At 41.2% G+C, this 21,417-nt stretch overlaps 1 protein-coding gene across 1 annotated transcript in view; it reads left to right on the top strand.

Moving 5' to 3' along the window:
* top3a (DNA topoisomerase III alpha) overlaps positions 1-21,417 on the top strand; it is a 43,351-nt gene that overhangs the window by 4,545 nt on the left and 17,389 nt on the right. The window contains exons 2-9 of the mRNA XM_043711628.2: positions 4,534-4,593; positions 5,690-5,763; positions 6,113-6,188; positions 6,530-6,638; positions 7,281-7,424; positions 11,490-11,660; positions 12,186-12,286; positions 19,775-19,849. Of these exons, the coding sequence (XP_043567563.2) occupies positions 4,534-4,593; positions 5,690-5,763; positions 6,113-6,188; positions 6,530-6,638; positions 7,281-7,424; positions 11,490-11,660; positions 12,186-12,286; positions 19,775-19,849 (810 nt within the window). The remainder of the gene's footprint in view (positions 1-4,533; positions 4,594-5,689; positions 5,764-6,112; positions 6,189-6,529; positions 6,639-7,280; positions 7,425-11,489; positions 11,661-12,185; positions 12,287-19,774; positions 19,850-21,417) is intronic.

A 21,417-nucleotide genomic window follows, 5' to 3' on the forward strand; every position in this document is an offset into this window, starting at 1 on the left:
TTTTCTGGGTGTTTGGTTTAGTTAACAGAGGGGTTCACCTCTGTGTTGTAACAAAAAGAACAACTAACAAGTAAAAAGAAACTTGACCAGAGGATGGCTAATTTGAGTCGTGTAAATTTGCATGAAAAATGGCAAGCAAAACTGTATGTGGACAATGGTCTGGTTTTAATGAGATAATGGTTAGAGTTGTGGGATCGTGTTCAAATAACAACTGAAATCAATGAGTGGTGAAAATAGATTTTATTCAGCAATCAGAGCACAATTTTGAGCAATAGAATCCCGAAATACAGTTTGTGCAAGAGCCCCTCATACATAGTTCTTACATATTTTAAAATTCTATTGGTATCGTGTTATATTTTTTTATCCAGCATACACAGGTTTGAAGGGCTTCTGTCTTGGGAAACAGGAGATTGGTTAAAACGTGCTAAATGCTAGCTGCTACTTCTGATGGGATGTTTATCCGCTCTACTTGCGTAAATTAAGAGGTGTTAGTCCTTTTGTCTTTTTAAAGTTAGTAATTGTTAGTAAAAATAATTGGTCTATATGCTCTAAATAAGTTAGAAATTGTACCCATACTTAATAAAAGAATAAAAAATATTAAACTGATTACTGCAGCTGGGTTGTGAGATTTATTTACAATTTGCCTGTATGAGTTACTTACTAATTGGGGAATCTATTCAGGTTCAGAGATGGTTGGTAAAGGCTGATTAATATTATATATTTTGGAGGTGCTGGTGTTGGACTGGGGTGTACAAAGTGAAAAATTACACAAAACCAGGTTACAGCCCAACAGGTTTATTCAGAAGTACTAGTTTTTGGAGCGCTGCTCCTTCATCAGGTAGTTGTGGAGAATAAGATTGAAGGACACAGAATTTATAGCAAACGTTTACAGTGATGTAACTGAAATTATATATTGAAAAAGACCTGGATTGTTTAAGTGTCTCATCTTTTAGAATGGGTGTGTTGGTTTCAATTCTTTCATATGTAAATCCCTGAACTTCCTTAACGTTACATTCTGAAGTGAACTTAAAAATAGATGCAATGTTGGCCCAGACAATGCATTGAAGGTGTGAGGTGCCCTTGGTAAAGCTGTCTGTGCTCCAATGTTCAGACTGATTCTAATCTAAAAAAGGGATTAACAGAATCTTACATGGATTCCTGCCGTTTTTGAGCAAAATAAAATGTAATTCTGCAAGTACAAATTCACCCCGCAAATTTATGTGTGCACGTGTGCATGTGGGTATGTTCCCTATGCGCCCACATCCCACGTACAACGTGCTAGAGAGTTATCATTGTCCAGTATTACCATAGCTGGGACTATGATGCACTCTTGTTCAGGAAGAGTATAAAGATAAATTCAGCAATTCACTTAGCCTGAATGGAGGGGATGCCTTTAGAAAAGGTAATCTGTGACAGCATTAAAAGTCACTTGACCAAATTTGTTAAGGTAGATTGTGTTTAATTAATTTAATTGAGCTTTATGAGGATATGGAGAGGTTAGGTGAGAGTAAAAACTAAACAAAAAAAACCAAAGAACTGCGGATACTGGAAATCAGAAACAAAAACCAAAATTGCTGGAAAAGCTCTGCTTCCGTGGAGAGAAAGCACCGTTAACCTTTTGAATCAATTGTCTTTTCATCAGAACTGATTATAGCTAGATAAAGGTTGACATATATGTTGAAAACGAGAGGTTGGGGGAGGGGAAGGAATAAACGATACGTGGAGACGGAGTTCAGAGAGAGAGAGAGAGAAGAACTGTTGGGCAGACTTAAAGAATGGGTAAAGGTCAGTCTGAGAGAATGGATAACTGCTAATGTGGACAATGAGTTGTTTGTGATAGTAGTCCATATGATGATAAAATGTACCAGTTTCCTCATCTCTCCGCTCCCCACCTTATACCAGATCCAACCCTCCAGCTCGATACCACCCTATTGAAATCTCTTGCTCCTCAGATGCTGCCTGACCTGCTCTGCTTTTCCAGTGCCACACTTTTCGACTCTGATCACCAGCATCTGCAGTCATCATTTTTTCCATGTGATAATAAGGCCTGGTGTACGGGGGTTGTGGTAAAAGATATGGGTGTACTGCAGGGGGTATACACATCACTGTTGTACTTTATTTATGGCATAAATTACTCAGGCTGTAAAATTATTGAACTCAACATTGAGCCCAGAAAGCTGCAGAATTTCCAAGCAGAAACTGAGGAGGAGTTCTTTTAGCCTGTGCTGAGTTTTGCTGGAGCACTGCAGCAAGCCCAAGACAGAGATGTTGGCTGAGGAACACACTGGTATGTTGAAATGGCAGGCAATTGGAAGGTCAGGGTCATTTTTGGGGACAGAACATGGGTGTTCTGCAAAACAGTTGCCTGGTCTGCCCTTTGTCTTCCCATTGTGACCTGTGAATAGACTAGACTAGATTGAGTGAAGTGCAAGTATATTCCTGCTTCACCCGGAAAGTGTGTTTGGGGCCTTGGATAGTGAAGAGTGAAGAAAGAAAATGAGCAGGTGTTACACCTTCTGTGATTGCATGGGAAGGTGCCATGGGGTTGTGGGGAGATGTTCAAGGAGAATTGGATGGAAGTCCTGGAGGGAACAGTCCCTGTGGAAGGCTGACAAGAGAGGATAAGGAATATTTGTTTGGTAATGGCATCTACCACCAAAGAGTCACTGGATCTGAAACGTTAATTTTGCTTCTCTCCACAGATGCTGCCAGACCTCCTGAATTTTTTGAGCAATTTCTGTTTTTGTTGTAGATGAGGATAATGCAGTACATCTGGTGTACTTGATCTTCCAAGAGGCATGTGATTATGAACTCCTTAATTGGCTTGACAACAGGTTAAAACCCATTGAGTGACACATAAAGGGAAAAAAATGACTGGGTGACAAGAAACAGAGTAACATTGTACAGTAGCTTTCAGGCAAGAGGAAAGGGTATCCCATGGGTTGGTACAAAGGCCACTAATATATATTAATGACTTAGACTTTGTTATATTGTTGTCCTGTTTCCCTAACCCCGCATCAGTCAAAGCAAACAGTCAGAGACTCAGTATGGCTTGACCTCCTTCATCTTCCCTCCGGGCTCTGGAGGGAAAGAGCATGATCGCCGATGTGCACAGAGACATGAGTTCTCGGTCTTCTCTGGAACAGCAGATTCATAAGGAATATATAGTCACTTACAGGGAGCAGCTTCCAAAAATGGCAATATCTATATTGATTGGGTGACCGTTAAAATCAGCAAGCATCAACAGTAAAGATTAAGCCATCTGATATTATACAATGAACGTTATTAAGCTTGTTAACTGGCTTCACATAATGAATGCTTTTTCACCTCATTAACCCACTCCCCTTGCCTCCAGTACCTCATTGTTTACTGCAAGTTCTTATCTGATCCAAGTCACGCCACTTGAGCCTTTGTCTCACACAACCCAAAACATAACTCTTTCCCTACCTGCTCGTACTTTACACACTTTCTCAATATCAGATACAATTTCCAAATTTTTAGAAAGCACAGAAGTTGGAAATATTATGATTAGGTGAGTGTTGAGCAATAAAATGATAAAAGAGTGCAATTACAAAGGGGTGCGAAATAGAGAGATCTGGGGGTCGATGTGCACTCAAAAGTTGAAAGTGTCAGGGAAGATTGAGAACGTGGTTAAACATGCATACCTGATCCTGAGCTTTACGAAGAGAGAATATGGTACAAAAACCATGACATTGTAACGAACCTTTATACATATGACATTATGACTCGGTCATTTTGTTCTAGAGCCTGCTCCTTTGCTCAATAAGATCATGGCTGATCTGGTGACTCCACATTCCCATCTGTCCTTTATAATCTTACCCTCACCATTGCCTTAAATTTTCAAGGAATTTGTTTCCACCACCTTTTGAACAAGAGAGTTCCAAGGATTTGAGCTTTAAAAATGTTGTTTGGCCTCCACTTCAGTAACTCCCATTACATATATTTTTTCCCTTAAAGCTGAAGCTGTTACATTTTTGCTGCCCCCAGAGGATGTTTCTCCAGCAAGTATTGAAGTCTCATTCACTGCTTGTTGATTTGGCTAGTTGATTTATTCCCCATATTCAAAGTGGTCTGTTCATTCAACTGTATGTATTTTAAGTTAGTTGAAATGGTTCAAGTGCTATTGACATAGGAGTTTGATGTGTCAATTCATTATCTTGGAGATTTTGCATAGTTGGGCGATCAGCTTTTGTGGTTGAATGAAGTGATGTAAACAGGGCATTATTCGCATGTTATAGTTTTGATTGACTAGTCTTGCACCATGGAAATACCATATTCCATTGGTCATTCACTTGTACAAAATTGTTGGGAAAACTTACCAAAGTCTATCATAAAACATTTATCATAGAGCAGCAAGGAAAGTATGGGCAATTCTCATCTGGCCCAGGAGATACTCCAGTGTGTGTGGGCAAGTCCAGCACTGTGCTTTGATACTTTGGTATAGTTTAACTTCAGTTTAAGTGAATTTACCAATACTGTTTCTCATAATCCTCTTGTTTATACTTCAACTAGAGAGAAGGACTTTCAAAATTCAACAAAATCTATGAGTATGACTATCATCTGATTGGTCAGGTATGTCTTCAGAATCATAAAATTTTCTTAAAAGAACTTTAACTGAATTTTCTTTTGTCTCATCCCTTCTTTTCTCACTGTGCTATCTGTTATGAGAGGTAGGATTTGAGAGATTGCTGTCATGCCTCACAATTTGACTGATCAGACACGAAGGAGTTACAGGGTGACTTGATGGGATTTGTATGTGGTGAATTGCTTCAACTATTTCTGCCACACCATTTCCAAATTGCTCCTCATGCTGAAGTTTGGTAGGCATTACGAATGTGTCACATGTAGTGAGTGTCTTACAGTCTGTACTGTTATACACCCGAAAGCCAAATGATGAAAGATCAAACTTGTGCCAACCTTAATACTTACTAATGTTTTCTGCAAGAGTTGCATATTATGTGCACGCCTCTTCATCTAAGTTCCACAGTTTCAATCCATGCCAATTTATAGGGGCACAAATGAATTTCCAATTAATGCTTGCCACTTGCACATAGTTGAACATTCAGTATGCTGCTCCCCTTTGAGTGTAATAATTCCTGAAAACTCTTCAAAATGAGGGTTTTGGGCAATAGAAAGACCACTAGCAAACTCACATTTTTGTTATTTAAGTGTACTGTTGAAAAGAAAAGGCACCATAAAACTGACCTTCCCAAGCACTTAAGTTGTGAAAATTAGGGATGGTCTCTTGACAGGCAAAAGTAGAATAGGGAGAGGGAAGTGTTACAGTTCTGTGAATTGCAAGTAGAATGTTTTTAAAACAAATGCCTGCTTTACTCAAAGAAATTATCATGAGAAGTGTAGTGCACTTCTTTGTCGAAATAGTATTGCTCCATAAGGCCAGATTCAAAAGCCTAATCCACTGATGGAGGGAAACAAGACACCTTGCTATTATCAGTTCCTGTTTCAGCTGAGTTTGTAATCATGATGATAAAGTCATGATGATAATCTCATTATCTTTCGTAAGCAAGTAAGTGAAAAAGTATTTTTTCTTTCATTGTCTCTGTGCAAGAATGAGCCAGAAAAAACTTAAAATGAAAACACAAAAATATATGTAAAGCTTACTTGAGTTTTCCTCTTTCTCTCCCTTTTCTTACCACCATAAATACAGAATGTTGCTATAGTAATGACCTCTGTCTCAGGTCACCTCCTTGAGTTGGAGTTCAAATCACCATTTCAGAAATGGTAAGTTTTTATTCAAATATAAATTCATGCTAAAACTCATTTAATTTCCAACTTCAGTCAACAGCCAGAGAGAGGGTTGATGCAGCATTGGATAAATGTGTAGCCTGTTTTCATAATCCACTGATCGGATGAACAGTATAAAAGTTGTAAACTACGTGCCAATCTAAACTGATCTAGTTTGAACATTATATATAGAAAATATAATGGGAATTTTATTTATTCACTCAATTTCAGAAGAATCTAAGAATCATTCTATCCTTGTTTTAAACAGAATTCAGAAAGATTTCAAGAATGTGTGTTGGGTAGTCTGGATGTTGCTCATTGAAGCTTTTATTTTTAATATCTATAGGCACAGTTGTAATCCTGTGACTCTCTTTGATGCTGAGGTGGAGAAGTACTGCCCAGAACGCTATGTGGATATTAAGGTATAATGTTATAGGAAGGCTCAGGATCATTTATGTTGCACATATGCTGCACATGTTTTCTCTGCATCTGATCTATGCTGTACATAGGTTTGGAGTTCTTGATGGGACAGTGTAGAGTGTGTTTTGCATTGTATCTGAGATGCTGCATCTGCTGTAGCAGTGTTTCATGAGAAATATTTGAAAGAAAGAAGTGCTTTATTCAAGCTGGATTATCACTTTCATGACCAGAAAAATGAATAAAAAATATAAATTTCAAATATTGAATCTGTAAATGAAAAGATGTTCTTTTACCAAGAATTAATCATGTTGCAGTTGATTTTTGGCTTCTGTTTTTTTTATAGAGAACTCTGGAACGAGAGGTGAGGAAATGTCAGGCCCTGATCCTTTGGACTGACTGTGATCGTGAAGGGGAAAACATTGGATTTGAAATCATTCATGTGTGTAAAGCAGGTACGTGTACATTGGCATACACAGCATTAGCCATGTGAATTGTGCCTTTCAGTAATTACTAAGATTTTATATGTAATGTTTTGATTTTGGGTGGTGAGTGGAAAGAACATTTGCTCTTTAGCTCAGGATCTTTGGATCTCTGTCGGCCAGTTGTATTTGAAAGTGGACAACATTCTGACCTCTGCCAGCCCTACCCTAAACTAACCAACACAATGAAGAATGAGGACATATTGGCTATGTTGAGACTAGAAGCTCCTGGCAATGGAACAGTGTGGTATAATGTGGTAATGTCTGATCTGTGCCAGATCTCTCAGCATTTATTTAGAAAATAACTGATGAAGTGATTGTATTAAGGAGCCCAGCTATAGTCTAGTGAGTGTAGCATTATTTGGTGTAGCCCTGAGGGCTACATGTCAGAATGTTAGCATGTTGATGTTAGCTAGGATAGCACAGCAGTTAATGTTAAAGTGCCGCTGAGGTGATGAGAAATCAACTGCTGACCTCTGTTGGGAAATTCTGGCATGCTGGCATCTAGCAAAGTCTGAGAGTGCATGAAGCTATGATTTTCTCCTGGTTTTCTTTTTAAAAAAGGTTATTGTCTTGTTGCATGTTGCTCAGAATTTCTTGTCTTTTCCTTGGCAGTAAAGCCGAATATACAAGTGCTGCGAGCTCGATTTTCTGAGATTACACCTCGCGCAATCAGACAAGCCTGTGAGAATCTGGTAGAACCTGATCAGAAAATTAGTGATGCTGTCGATGTAAGGCAGGAGCTGGATTTAAGAATAGGTAAGAGTGATAGAATCAGACAGATGTACAGCACGGAAACAGACCCTTCGGTCCAACTCGTCCATGTCGACAGATATGTCAACCCAATCTAGTCCCACCTGCCAGCACCTGGCCCATATCCCTCCAAACCCTTTCTATTCATATTCCCATCCAGATGCCTTTTAAATGTTGCAATTATTCTAGCCTCCACCACTTCCTCTGGCAGCTCATTCCATACACGTACCACCCTCTGCATGAAACAGTTGCCCCCCAGGTCTCTATTATATCTTTCCCCTCTCACCGTAAACCTATGCCCTCTAGTTCTGGACTCCCCCACTCCAGGGAAAAGACTTTGTCTATTTATCGTACCGATGCCCCTCATGATTTTATAAACCTCTATAAGGTCACCCCTCAGCCTCCGATGCACCAGGGCAAACAGCCCCAGCCTATTCAACCTCTCCCTATAGTTCAAATCCTCCAACCCTGGCAACATCCTTGTAAATCTTTTCTGAACCCTTTCAAGTTTCACAACATATTTCCAATAGGAAGGAGATCAGAATTGCATGCAATACTCCAACAGTGGCCTAACCAATGTCCTGTACAGCCGCAACATGACTTCCCAACTCCTGTACTCAATACTGACCAATAAAGGAAAGCATACCAAACGCTTTCTTTACTATCCTATCTACCTGCGACTCCACTTTCAAGGAGCTATGAACCTGCACTCCAAGGTCTCTTTGTTCAGCAAAACTCTCTAGGACCTTACCATTAAGTGTATAAGTCTTGCTAAGATTTGCTTTCCCAAAATGCAGCACCTCACATTTATCTAAATTAATCTCCATCTGCCACTTCTCAGTCCATTGACCCCTCTGATCAAGATCCCATTGTAATCTGAGGTAACCTTCTTTGCTGTCCATTACACCTCCAATTTTGGTGTCCTCAGCAAACTTACTAACTGTACCTCTTATGCTCACATCCACATCATTTATATAAATGACAAAAAGTAGTGGACCCAGCACCGATCCTCCACCATCACCCTCTGTCTTCTACCTTTGAGCCAGTTCTGTGTCCAAATGGCGAGTTCTCCCTGTATTTCATGAGACCTAACCTTGCTCACCAGTCTCCCATGTGGAACCTTGTCGAGCGCCTTACAAAAGTCCATATAGATCATATCTACCACTCTGCCCTCATCAATCCTCTTTGTTACTTCTTCAAGAGACTCAATCAAATTTGTGAGACATGATTTCCCACCACAAAGCCATGTTGACGATCCCTAATCTGTCCTTGCCTTTCCAAATACATGCACATCCTGTCCCTCAGGATTCCCTCCAACAATTTGCCCACCACCGATGTCAGGCTCACTGGTCTATAGTTCCCTGGCTTGTCCTTACCACCTTTCTTAAACAGTGACGCCACGTTAGCGAAACTCTAGTCTTCCAGCACCTCACCTGTGACTATCAATGATACAAATATCTCAGCAAGAGGCCCAGCAATCACTTCCCTAGCTACTCACAGAGTTCTGGGGTACACCTAGAGTCATAGAGATGTACAGCACAGAAACAGACCATTCGATCCAACTCGTCCATGCTGACCAGACATCCCAACCCAATCTAGTCCCTCCTGCCAGCACCCGGCCCATATCCCGCCAAACCCTTCCTATTCATATACCCATCCAGATGACTTTGAAATGTTATAATTATACTAGCCTCCACCACTTCCTCTGGCAGCTCCTTCCATACACGTACCACCCTCTGCATGAAAAAGGTGCTCCTTAGGTCCGTTTTATGTCTTTCTCCTCTCACCCTAAACCTTTGTCCTCTAATTCTGGCCTCCCCCACCCCAGGGAAGAGATTTTGTCTTATTTGTCTAATCCATGCCCCTCACGATTTTATAAATCTCTATAAGTTGCCGACCTTTGAGGGGCCCTATTCTCTCCCAGTTACTCTTTTGTCCTTAACATATTTGTAAAAACCCTTTGGATTCACCTTATTCTATTTGCCAAAGCTACCTCATGCTCCATTTGTGCCCTCCTGATTTCCCTCTTAAGTGGAATCCTCCTGCCTCTATACTGTAAGGATTTATTCCATGTATCTTGTCTACACCTGACATATGCTTCCTTCTTTTTCTGAACCAAACCCTCAATTTCTTTCATCATCCAGCATTCCCTACACCTACCAGCCTTTCCTTTCACCCTAACAGTAATATAGTGTCTCTGGACTCTCATTATCTCATTTCTGAAGGCTTCCCATTTTCCAACCATCCCTTTACCTGCAAACATCTGCCCCCAATCAGATTTTGAAAGTTCTTGCCCAATTCCATCAAAGTTAGCCTTCCTCCAATTTAGAACTTCATCTTTTGAATCTGGTCTATCCTTTTCCATCACTATTTTAAAACTAATAGAATTATGGTCACTGGCCCCCAAGTGCTCCCCCACTGAAACCTCAGTCACTTGCCCTGCTTTATTTCCCAAGAGTAGGTCAAGTTTTGCACCTTCTCCAGTAGGTGTATGCGCATATTGAATCAGAAAATTTTCCTGTACACACTTAATAAACCACATTCCATCTAAACCCTTAATACTGTGGCAGTCCCAGTCTATGTTTGGAAACTTAAAATCCCCGACCATAACCACGCTATTATTCTTACAGATAACTGAGATCTCCTTACAAATCTGTTTCTCAGTTTTCCTCTGACTATTAGGGGGTCTATAATACAATCCCAATAAGGCGATCATCCCTTTCTTACTTCTCCACTCCACCCAAATACTTTCTCTGGATGTATTTCTGGGAATATCCTCCTCAGTGCAGCTGTAATGCTATCCCTTATCAAAAATGCCACTCTCCCTGCTGTCTTGCTTCTCTTTCTGTCCTCCCTGTATTCATTTTTATTTGGAACCTCAAGCTGCCAGTCCTGTCCATCCCTGAGCCACGTTTCTGTAATTGCTATGATATCCCAGTCCCATGTTCCTAACCATGCTTTGAGTTCATCTGCCTTCACTGTTAGGCCTCTTGCATTGAAAGAAATGCAGTTTAACTTATCAGTCCTACTTTGTTCTCTGCTTTGTCCCTGCCTGCCCTGACTGTTTGACTCACCTTTGTTCTCAACTGTATCAGTCTCAGATTGAAATCTTTCCTCACTATCTCCCTGGGTCCCATCCGTCCACCTAAATCCTCCCGAGCAGCTCTGGCAAATCTGTCTGCCAGTTTATTAGTCCCCTTCCAATTTAGGTGCAATCCGTCCTTCTTGCACAGGTCATTTCTACCCCAAAACAGTTTCCAATGATCCAAAAATGTGAATCCTTCTCCCATACACCAGCTCTTCCACCATGCATTCATCTGTTCTATCCTCCTAATCCTGTCCTCACTAGCTCGTACAACCGGGAGTAATTCAGATATTACTAGTCTCGAGGACCTCCTTTTTAAATTCCTGCCTAACTGTCTGTAATCTCCCTTCAGGATCTCAACCTTTTTCCTTCTACTGTGTACAATGACCTCCTGCTGGCCCCTCTCCCTCTTGAGAACATCTGCACCCTGTCTTAGACATCCTTGATCCTGGCACCAGGGAAGCAACACACAATTCTCTTTTATCGCTGCTGGTCACAGAACCGTCTGTCTGTACCTCGGACTAGAGAGTCCTCTAACATGATCGATCGCTTGGAACCCGACAAAGGCCTACATATTAATTTTGTTTGTTTGCCATGTTTTTTTCCCTTGTGAAAATAACTAGTAAGCTGTGCCTCACAGTAACATCCCTTCCCCACCGCCACCGTTCCCCAATCCTTAAATACCTCGTTCTTAACTTAATCAGCAGTTTGTGAGTAGAACATAATTTGTTTTGCTGGTGTTAAATATTAAATATTGAATTATAATCTGGAGAACTCTCTTGTCCCCTTTTGCATTTACAGAGTTTCTTAACAATGCAGTGCATTCAGTGTTATACGGAGTTATCAGCATAGATTGTGCGTGTCAGCCCCTGGCATGAGGTTCGAACAAGTAATTCAGTCACGAATGATGCAAGATGATGATAATGTATTTTGAAATTGATTTTGCTGTGCTGCTTGGACTGATTTGTGTAATTTTGTTGGTATAGGTGCCTCATTCACCCGGTTTCAGACCTTAAGACTACAAAAGATATTCCCAAATGTGCTATCAAATCAGCTGATCAGCTATGGTAGCTGTCAGTTTCCCACTCTGGGTTTTGTGGTTGAGCGTTTCAAAGCGATCCAGGCTTTTATTCAAGAAACATTCTATAAAATCAAAGGTATGCTATAGCTGTTGATGTTTCTGAACCATAGTGGAAGTGCATGTCAGCCTCTCTGTAGTTATCGAGTGACACTGTTATCAAGCTTGACTCCTGTCTGCTTACATAGTTGATTAATACATTCATGCTCACAGTAAAAAGTGATAATTTGAAGATGAAATATGTGAACCTTAGAGTATGTCTCTGGCTTTAGGGAAGATTCAATCTTGTAGATTCCTATGAATACAATGCTTTGCATTATGTATTAAAGGGCTACTATTAAGTATTAGTGCTGTAAATTAATTGGCAGTTAGATATTTCAATAGGTTAAATATAAGCATCTGCAAAGGAAATGTTAAGCAATAAGAAATGTGAAAATTACAGTATCCAAATTTGAAAAGGGTGGGTTTACTGGGTAAACACCTTTGATGACAGGTTCATTTTTACAGATTTTGCTTATTTTTCTGAGTCACTAATAGGATAGTTGTGCGAACTGTTTTTTCATACCAAATGTGCCAAATATTATCAGCAGTTTTTATGTCTCAGTCACCCATGAAACGGAAGATGGCAGTGTAGAATTTAACTGGAAAAGACATCGTCTCTTCAACCACACGGCATGCCTTGTACTTTACCAGATCTGCATGGAGGTGAGCACGTGTTCCATTCTGATGAACCTGAATCCCAAAAATATTTGGAAGTAGAAGGAGGATAGCAAACTAGATTTAAAAATTAATGGAAAGTTATGCGTTATATTTCACTGTTGTTTGAAGTGGTTTATGGTGTCCCATGTGTTACTGTTCTGGAACTACTTTCCGTTCAATATTTTCTTTAAGAATTTGGATACAAGGGAGAGGTAGTGGCACCTGTGGTCATGTTACTTGGCTAGTAATCCAGTACCCTCGGCTAAGGTTCTGGGAACTTAGGCTTAAATCCTGCCATTACAGGAGGTGAAATTTGAATTCCGTTTTTAAAATGCCTGGAATTAAAAACTACCTGATGGTGACTATGTAACACTCAATTGTTGTCAAAATCCATCTAGCTCACTATTGTCCATTAGGGTAGGAAATCTGCTGTCTTTATCTGGTGTGGGCTTATTTTCAGCTCCAGATCTGCAGTAATGTGGTTGACTCTGAATTTGTAACCACTAATGCCCACATCCCAAAAAAAAACAAATGGGTCCAAAGGCATGCAGATAATACAAACTTGGGTATCATTAACTCTTCAGAAGAACAAAGAGACTGCAAAGGGATATTAATCATAAGGCAGAAAATCTAAAAAATGTTAAATGGATTTCGGTGTGCAAGAAGTCTGATTTTGATCTTGAGAATGCTATTTCCTACAATTCTACCTAAATAGAATAGGTTCACAGAATATTCTTGACAGCTAGGGGTTGATGCATCTATGGAGTAAAATACAGAAAATAATATGTAAAATGCTGAAAACAACAGTTCAGGAGACATCTGGAGGAACAAGAAAATTTCATGTTTTCAAGTCTATATAAATGATTTGGATGTGAGCAGAAGAGGTATAGTTAGTAAGTTTGCAGATGACACCAAAATTGGAGGTGTAGTGGACAGCGAAGAAGGTTACCTCAGATTACAACAGGATCTTGATCAGATGGGCTAATGGGCTGAGAAGTGGCAGATGGAGTTTAATTCATATAAATGTGAGGTGCTGCATTTTGGGAAAGCAAATCTTAGCAAGACTTATACACCTTAATGGTAAGGTCCTAGGGAGTGTTGCTGAACAAAGAGACCTTGGAGCGCAGGTTCATAGCTCCTTGAAAGTGAAGTCGCAGGTAGATAGGATAGTGAAGAAGGCGTTTGGTGTGCTTTCCTTTATCAGTCAGAGTATTGGGTGCAGGAGTTGGGAGGTCATGTTGCGGCTGTTCAGGACATTGGTTGGGCCACTGTTGGAATATTGTGTGCAGTTCTGGTCTTCCTATCGGAAAGATGTTGTGAAACGTGAAAGGGTTCAGAAAAGGTTTACAAGGATGTTGCCAGGGTTGGAGGATTTGAGCTATAGGGAGAGGCTGAACATTCTGGGGCTGTTTTCCCTGAAGCGTTGGAGGCTGAGGGGGTGACCTGAGAGAGGTTTATAAAATCATGAGGGGCATGGATAGGATAAATAGACAAAGTCTTTTCCCTGGAGTGGGGGAGTACAGAACTCGAGGGCATAGGTTTAGGGTGAGAGGGGAAAGATATAAAAGAAACTTAAGGGGCAACTGTTTCAGGCAGAGAGTGTATAGAATGAGATGCCAGAGGAAGTGGTGGAGGCTAGTACACTTGCAACATTTGAAAGGCATTTGGATGGGTATATGAATAGGAAGGGTTTGGAGGGATAGGGGCCGGGTGCTGGCAGGTGGGACTAGATAGGGTTGGGATATCTGGTCGGCATGGGTGGGTTGGACCTCGAAGGGTCTGTTTCCATGCTGTACATCTCTATGACTCTAAGTGGCGCTCATTACTACACTGTGTTGAATTCAATCAGGTTAGATAAAGGTATTTCAGAGTTGTTATTACACACGCCTGGAGGAGGTGCGATTTGAATTGGAATTTCTTGACCCTAGTAGTAGGGACATTACCACTGTACCATATGAGCCCCTCACTCAGAACATGAGGTAAATGAGAAGTAGCAAAATGTGTTCTTGGGAAAGCTGGGAAAAACAGATGAGTGGGAAAGGAATAGAGGGAAACAAACTGAAAGCAAGATAAACTCTGGAGTCTATCATGGAAACAGACCTTTCGCCTAACCTGTGCAAGCCACTCGGTTTTCACAATTAATCCAGTCTCATTTGGCTGCTTTGGATCCATTTCCCTTCATGCCTATCCCATCCACATACCTGTCAAAATGTTTCTTAAATGACAAAATTGTATGTGCCTCTATCAATATCTCTCGCAGCCTGTTCCAGACACTCACCACCCACTGAAAAAAAATTTACCTCTGGACCATTTTGTATTTCTCCCCTATGCTCTTTAGTCTTAGATTCCCTATCATTGGGAAAAGTTGTTGGCTATCTATCTTAGCTATGCCTCTTATAATTTTATAGACCTCCATAAGGTTACCCCTCAGTCTCCTACATTCCAGGGGGAAAAAAAAAGTCTTAGCCTATCCAGCCTCTCCTTATAATTCAAGTGTTTCTGATGAAGGGATCCTGCCCGAACGTCGATTTTCCTGCTCCTCGGATGCTGCCTGACCTGCTATGATCAGGTTGGACTGTTTCCGTGCTGTATATCTCTATGACTCTAAGTTGATGACCTTCCATCAAACTGGAAACCAAAGTAATTCTAATTTTATAATAGACCGCTTTTGCTGCAATTCCAACTGTAGAGGGTGCACTTTGGCATCTCCACAATGCAGCATTCTCCTGAAACTTCACTTGTGCATAACTATAAATCTAGGTTTCTGCTTCAGTCCAACGACTGGGATCTTTTTGACACGGCAAAAGTTATTATGTGTAAATATTTTTATATGTTTTACGTATAGAAGTTAACTAAATAAATTTCTATTTTCAAACTACTTGAGATTTTTGATATTTTGTATTCGTCCTTCCTCTCATTTTCAGAGGTCAGTAACAAGGTTTATTAGTCTTTTGTATCAGCTCCAGTTTCAAGCTGTGTTTCCTTGCATAAAATCTCAGTACTTCTATTGATCTGAAATTTAAATCTTTAAAGATGTTTAATAAACCAATAAGTTAATAAGGCGGCACAGTGACCTAGTTGTTAGCACTGCTGCCTCACAGCACCATTGTCCCAGGTTTGATTCCAGCCTCGGGCGACTGTCTGTATGGAGTTTGCACATTCTCCTCATGTCTGTGTGGGTTTCCTCCGGGTGCTCCGGTTTCCTCCCACAGTCCAAAAATGTGCAAGTCAGGTGAATTGGTCATGCTAAATTGCCCATAGTGTTAGGTGCATTAGTCGGAGGGGAAATGGGTCTGGGTGCATTACTCTTCGGAGGATCAGTATGGATTTATTGGGCCGAAGGCCTGCTTCCACACTGTAGGGAATCGGAAAAAAAAATTTCGCCAAATGTAGTTGAATGCCACTCTGCCTGTCTTTGTGGATTCTCTCACTGGCCTGCTCGTAGTGAACAAAGTGACAAGCTGAAAGGGGTTTTATGAATCAAACATGGATGTACAACAAAGATGTCAGTGCCACCATTGTTTGAGTGTCTTGGTCGGCCACACTTGCGTACATAAGTTTTGAGTGTAAATTCAAGATATTCTTTTTTCAAGAAATGTTGTCATTGCTGCAAAGTCTGCACTTGTTGCCCAATGTGAATTACACTTTAATGGGATGACTTCAGAGGGCAAATAAGAGCCTATGTAGGTCAGGTGTTGCATGTAAGCTAGACTACGTAAGGATGGCAGATTTTCATTCCTGAAGGGTATGAGTGAACCTGGTGGGTTTTTTACATCACTGAGATTAGCTTTATAATCCCAGATTTATTGGTTGAATTGGGATCCTTATCCCCAGACCATTAGCATGGGCATCTGGATTACTGTACAGTGACATTACCACAACATCATCATCTCTGAGAAGCTTATATTAACCTTAATTAGACTTCATTGTGAAGTATTGGGCTCCACTCTGCTAGCCTACTCAAATGATTTGAGACTTAGAGTCATAGAGATGTACAGCACGGAAACAGACCCATTGGTCCAACTCATCCATGCCTACCAGCTATCCCAACCCAATCTAGTCCCACCAGCCAGCACCCGACCCGTATTCCTCCAAACCCTTCCTATTCGTGTACCTATCCAGATGCCTTTTAAATGTTGCAATTGCAGTAGCCTCTACCACTTCCTCTGGCAGCTCATTCTATATATGTACCACTCTCTGCGTGAAACAGTTGCCCCTTCAGTTTCTTTTATATCTTTCCTCTCTCACCCTAAACCTATGCCTTCTAGATCTGGATTCCCCCACCGCAGGGAAAAGATTTTGTCTATTTATCCGATCCAAGCCCCTCATGATTTTATAAACCTCTATAAGGTCACCACTTGGGCTCCGACGCTCGAGGCGAAAACAGTCCCAGCCTACTCAACCTCTTCCTCTCGCTGAAATCCTCCAACCCTGGCAAAATCCTTGTAAATCTTTTCTGAACCCTTTCACAACACTTTCCGATAGGAAGGAGACCAGAATTGCACGCGATATTCCAACAGTGGCCTAACCAATGTCATGCACAGCCACAACATGACCTCCCAACTCCTGTACTCAATACTGACCAATAAAGGAAAGCATACCAACCGCCTTCTTCACTATCCTATCGAACTACGACTCTACTTTCAAGGAGCTATGAACCTGCACTCCAAGGTCTGTTTGTTCAGCAACACTCCCTAGGACCTTACCATTAAGTGTATAAGTCCTGCTTTGATATGCTTTTTCAAAATGCAGCACCTCGCATTTATCGAAAATAAACTGCCACTCCTCAGCCCATTGGCCCATCTGATCAAGATCCTGTTGTAATCTGAGGTAACCTTCTTCGTTTCCACTAAACCTCCAATTTTGGTGTCATCTGCAAACTTACTAACTATACCTCTTATACTCGCATCCAAATCATTTATATAAATAATGAAAAGTAGTGGACCCAGTACCGATCCTCATGGCACTCCACTGGTTACAGGCATCCAGTCTGAAAAACAACCCTCCACCACCACCCTCTGTCTTCTATCTTTGAGCCAGTTCTGCATCCAAATGACCAGTTCTCCCTGTTTTCTATCTAACCATGCTAACCAGTCTCCCATGGGGAACCTTGTCGAGTGCCGTACTGAAGTCCATATAGATCACGTCCACTGCTCTGCCCTCATCAATTCTCTTTGTTACTTATTCAGAAAGCTCAATCAAGTTTGCGAGATATGATTGCCCATGCACAAAGCCATGTTGACTATCCCTAATCAGTCCAAATACATGTACATCCTGACCCTCAGGATTCCCTCCAACAACTTGCCCAACACCAATGTCAGGCTCACTGGTCTATAGTTCCCTGGCTTTTCCTTACCACCTTTCTTAAACAGTGGCACCATGTTAGCCAACCTCTAGTCTTCCGGCACCTCACCTGTGACTATCGATGATACAAATATCTCAGCAAGGGGCCCAGCAATCACTTCCCTAGCTTCTCGGGTACACCTGATCAGATCCTGATGATTTATCCACTTTTATGCATTTCAAGACATTCAGCACTTCCTCTTCAGTAATATGGACACCTTTCAAGATGTCACCATCTATTTTCCTACATTCTATATCTTCCATGTCCTTTTCCACAATAAACATTGACGCAAAATACTCGTTTAGTATCTGCCCCTATCTGCGACTCCACACAAAGGCCACCTTGCTGATCTTTGAGGGGCCCTATTCTCTCCTTACCTTTTTGTCCTTAATGTATTTCTAAAAATTCTTTGGATTCTCCTTACCTCTATTTGCCAAAGCTATTTCATATCCCCTTTTTGCCCTCCTGATATCCCTCTTAAGTATACTCCTCCTGCCTTGATACTCTCCTAAGGATTCACTTGATCTCTGCTGTCGATACCTGGCATGTGCTTCCTTCTTTTTCTGAACCAAACCCTCAATTTTTTTAGTCATCCAGCATTCGCTACCCATATCAGCTTTTCCTTTCACCCTAACAGGAATATATTGTTGCTGGACTCTCGTTATCTCATTTCTGAAGGCTTTCCATTTTCCAGCCATCCCTTTACCTGCAAACATCTGCTTCCAATCAGCTTTTGGAAGTTCTTGCCTAATATCGTCAAAATAAGCCATCCTCCAATTTAGAACTTCAACTTTTAGATCTGATCTGAGCTCTTCCATCACTATTTTAAAACTAATAGAATTATGGTCGCTGGCCCCAAAGTGCTCCTCCACTGACACCTCAGTCATCTGCCCTACCTTATTTCCCAAGAGTAGGTCAAGGTTTGCACCTTCTCTAGTAGGTAGATCCTCATACTAAATCAGAAAATTTTCTTGGACACACTTAACAAATTCCTCTCCATCCAAGCCCTAAACACACAGTTGATGTTTGGAAATCCCCTACTATAACCACCCTATTATTCTTACAGATAACTGAGATCCCCTTTCAGATTTGTTTCTCAATTTCTTTCTATTAGGAGGTCTGTAATACAATCCCAATAAGGTGATCATTCCTTTCTTACTTCTCACTTCCCTGGATGTATTTCCGGGAATATCCTCCCTCAGTACAGCTGTAATGCTATCCCTTATCAAAACGCCACTCCCGCCTCCTGTCTTGCCTCCCTTTCTGTCCTTCCTGTAGCATTTTTATCCTGGAACATTAAGCTGCCAGTCCTGTCCATTCCTGAGCCATGTTTCTGTAATTGTTATGCCATGCCCTGAGTTCATCTGCCTTCCCTGTTAGGCCTATTGCATCGAAATAAATGCAGTTTAACTTAACAGTCTTAGCTTGTTCTCTGCTTTGTCTCTGCCTGCCTTGACCGTTTGACTCGCTTCTTTTCTCAACTGTAACAGTCTCAGATTGAAATCTATCCTCACTATCTCTCGGTGTCCAAATCCCCCACTTTACTAGTTTAAATCCTCCCAAGCAGCTCTACTGAAGAGATAGGATAGTGAAGATTTATTTGAATGCTGCCAAAATTAATTTTTTTATTAGAATGATGCAGTTACTATGGAAGTGCTTAAAATTCTGAAGGGACGGGACAGTGTAGATAGAAATGTGTTGCTTCCAGGAGTTGAAGGGCCTAGAATGAGAAGCTGCAGGTATAAGATTGACTATAAGCCAGTTGAAAGAACAGAAGAGAAGTACTGCTGTGAGGCCATGAGATTCACAGGGTGGGTTGAGGCAGAAACTCTGAATAATTTGGATAGGTGCATGAAGGAAAACTGCATAATTGCAAATGGGAACTGTCTGGATAAATCCAAACTTGGAGTGAAACAGATTTGTGTGGCTGAGGTTGTGGCACACATAAGCTTACTCTGGGGATGCAAGGAATGGCAGGGCTGAGAGTGGTACCCTGGTTAACGAATAGGATTTCACTCTCAGCCTCATAGCTGTTTGCGTGAAATGTTATTCTAATAAATGCAAATATTGATAATTAACTCTTCAGTTTTGTAAAGCATTAGTATGTTTTTTTTAACACTGTCTTGATGTTATTTGTTCGCTGATCACAGGATCCAGTTGCGACTGTACTTGATGTCTTTACTAAACCAAAGAGCAAATGGAGGCCTTTACCCCTTGACACTGTGGTGTGTATTTCAAAGTTGCACAAGTTTTAGACAAATTGCTGCCTTGGTTTTCAGCTTTTTAAAAAAGACATGAAGTGGACCTATATCAAAATATAGCTGTAACATGCTGCTGTGTGAGTTTCTGATGTGTTCATTTCTGGTTTTAATTTGTCCATGCTGAATGCTTACATTCTGTTCTTTAACATTATAATACAAATGCAAACTGCTACTTTAGTTCAAGGGATTTATGCAGTGACATACAAACGATGAAAGTTCAACCTTCAATCCCTGTTCTTGGCTGAGTAAGCTGATCTCCGCTAGGTCAGTATACTGGTCTTGGTGTTCAAAGGGAGAGATGAATTAGATTAGATTAGATTAGATTACAGTGTGGAAACAGGCCCTTCGGCCCAACAAGTCCACACCGCCCCGCCGAAGCGAAACCCACCCATACCCCTACATTTACCCCTTACCTAACACTACAGGTAATTTAGTATGGCCAATTCACCTGACCCTGCACATCTTTGGATTGTGGGAGGAAACCGGAGCACCCGGAGGAAACCCACGCAGACACGGGGAGAACGTGCAAACTCCACACAGTCAGTCGCCTGAGGCGGGAATTGAACCCGGGTCTCTGGCGCTGTGAGGCAGCAGTGCTAACCACTGTGCCACCGTGCCGCCCATGAACTCGGACTTCTGATCACTGTCTAGGGACCTTCAGTCGCAGTGGTCGGATGTTTGGTAAGATTTGGAGACAACATCCAACCAACCAATTCCCCGCCTCTTGTAAAGCGTGGAAAAGACACTAAAAGATTTAATGGTGGACATACAATGGCAAGTATTTAAATAAGTACTACATATATTACAAGAGAAAAACACTTCTCTAAGGCATAAAAGCCGAATGGGAAAAGTGAATCAATCTTGGCAATCAAAAGATGTTCAGCGCCAAGGAGTGGCGGATGGAGTTTAATTTAGATAAATGCAAGGTAGTGTATTTTGGAAAGATGGACAAAGGCAGAACTTAATGGTAGGTCCCTGGGGAATGTCGTCGAACAGAGAGACAGGGTTCAGGAGTTTGCTTCTTTGAAAGTGGTGTCACAGACTGAGTGGTGGAGAATGAATTTGGTATACTTGCCTTCGTTGGTCAGACCATTGAGTATCTGAGTTGGGACGTCATGTTGCAGCTGCACAGGATGCTAGTGAAGCCACATTTGAAGTACTGTGTACTGTTATACAAAGGATATTATTAAATTGGAGAGGGTGCAGAAAAGTTTTAAAAGCATGTTGCTAGGACTGGAGGATTTCAGTTAGAAGAAGAGGCTGGGACTTGTTTTCCTGGAGTGTAGGATGCTGAGAGGTGACCTTCTAGAGATTTATAAAATGATGAAGGGCATAGACAAGGTGAATAGCAAACATCTTTTCCCTAGTGTTGGGGAGTTCAAAACTAGAGGGCATATTTTAAGGTGAGGAAAGGTTTGCTAGGTTGATCCTGGGTATGGAGGGGTTTTCTCATGAGAGGCTGAGCAGTTTGGGCTTGTGTTCATTGGAGTTTAGGAGAATGAAAGGATTAAAACGTTACTTATTGGAATATG

The sequence above is a fragment of the Chiloscyllium plagiosum genome, unplaced genomic scaffold (genome assembly GCF_037043375.1).
Source record: "Chiloscyllium plagiosum isolate Xiang-an unplaced genomic scaffold, Cpla_swu_hap1 HiC_scaffold_20, whole genome shotgun sequence".
In the NCBI taxonomy this organism is placed as follows: Eukaryota; Metazoa; Chordata; class Chondrichthyes; order Orectolobiformes; family Hemiscylliidae; genus Chiloscyllium; species Chiloscyllium plagiosum.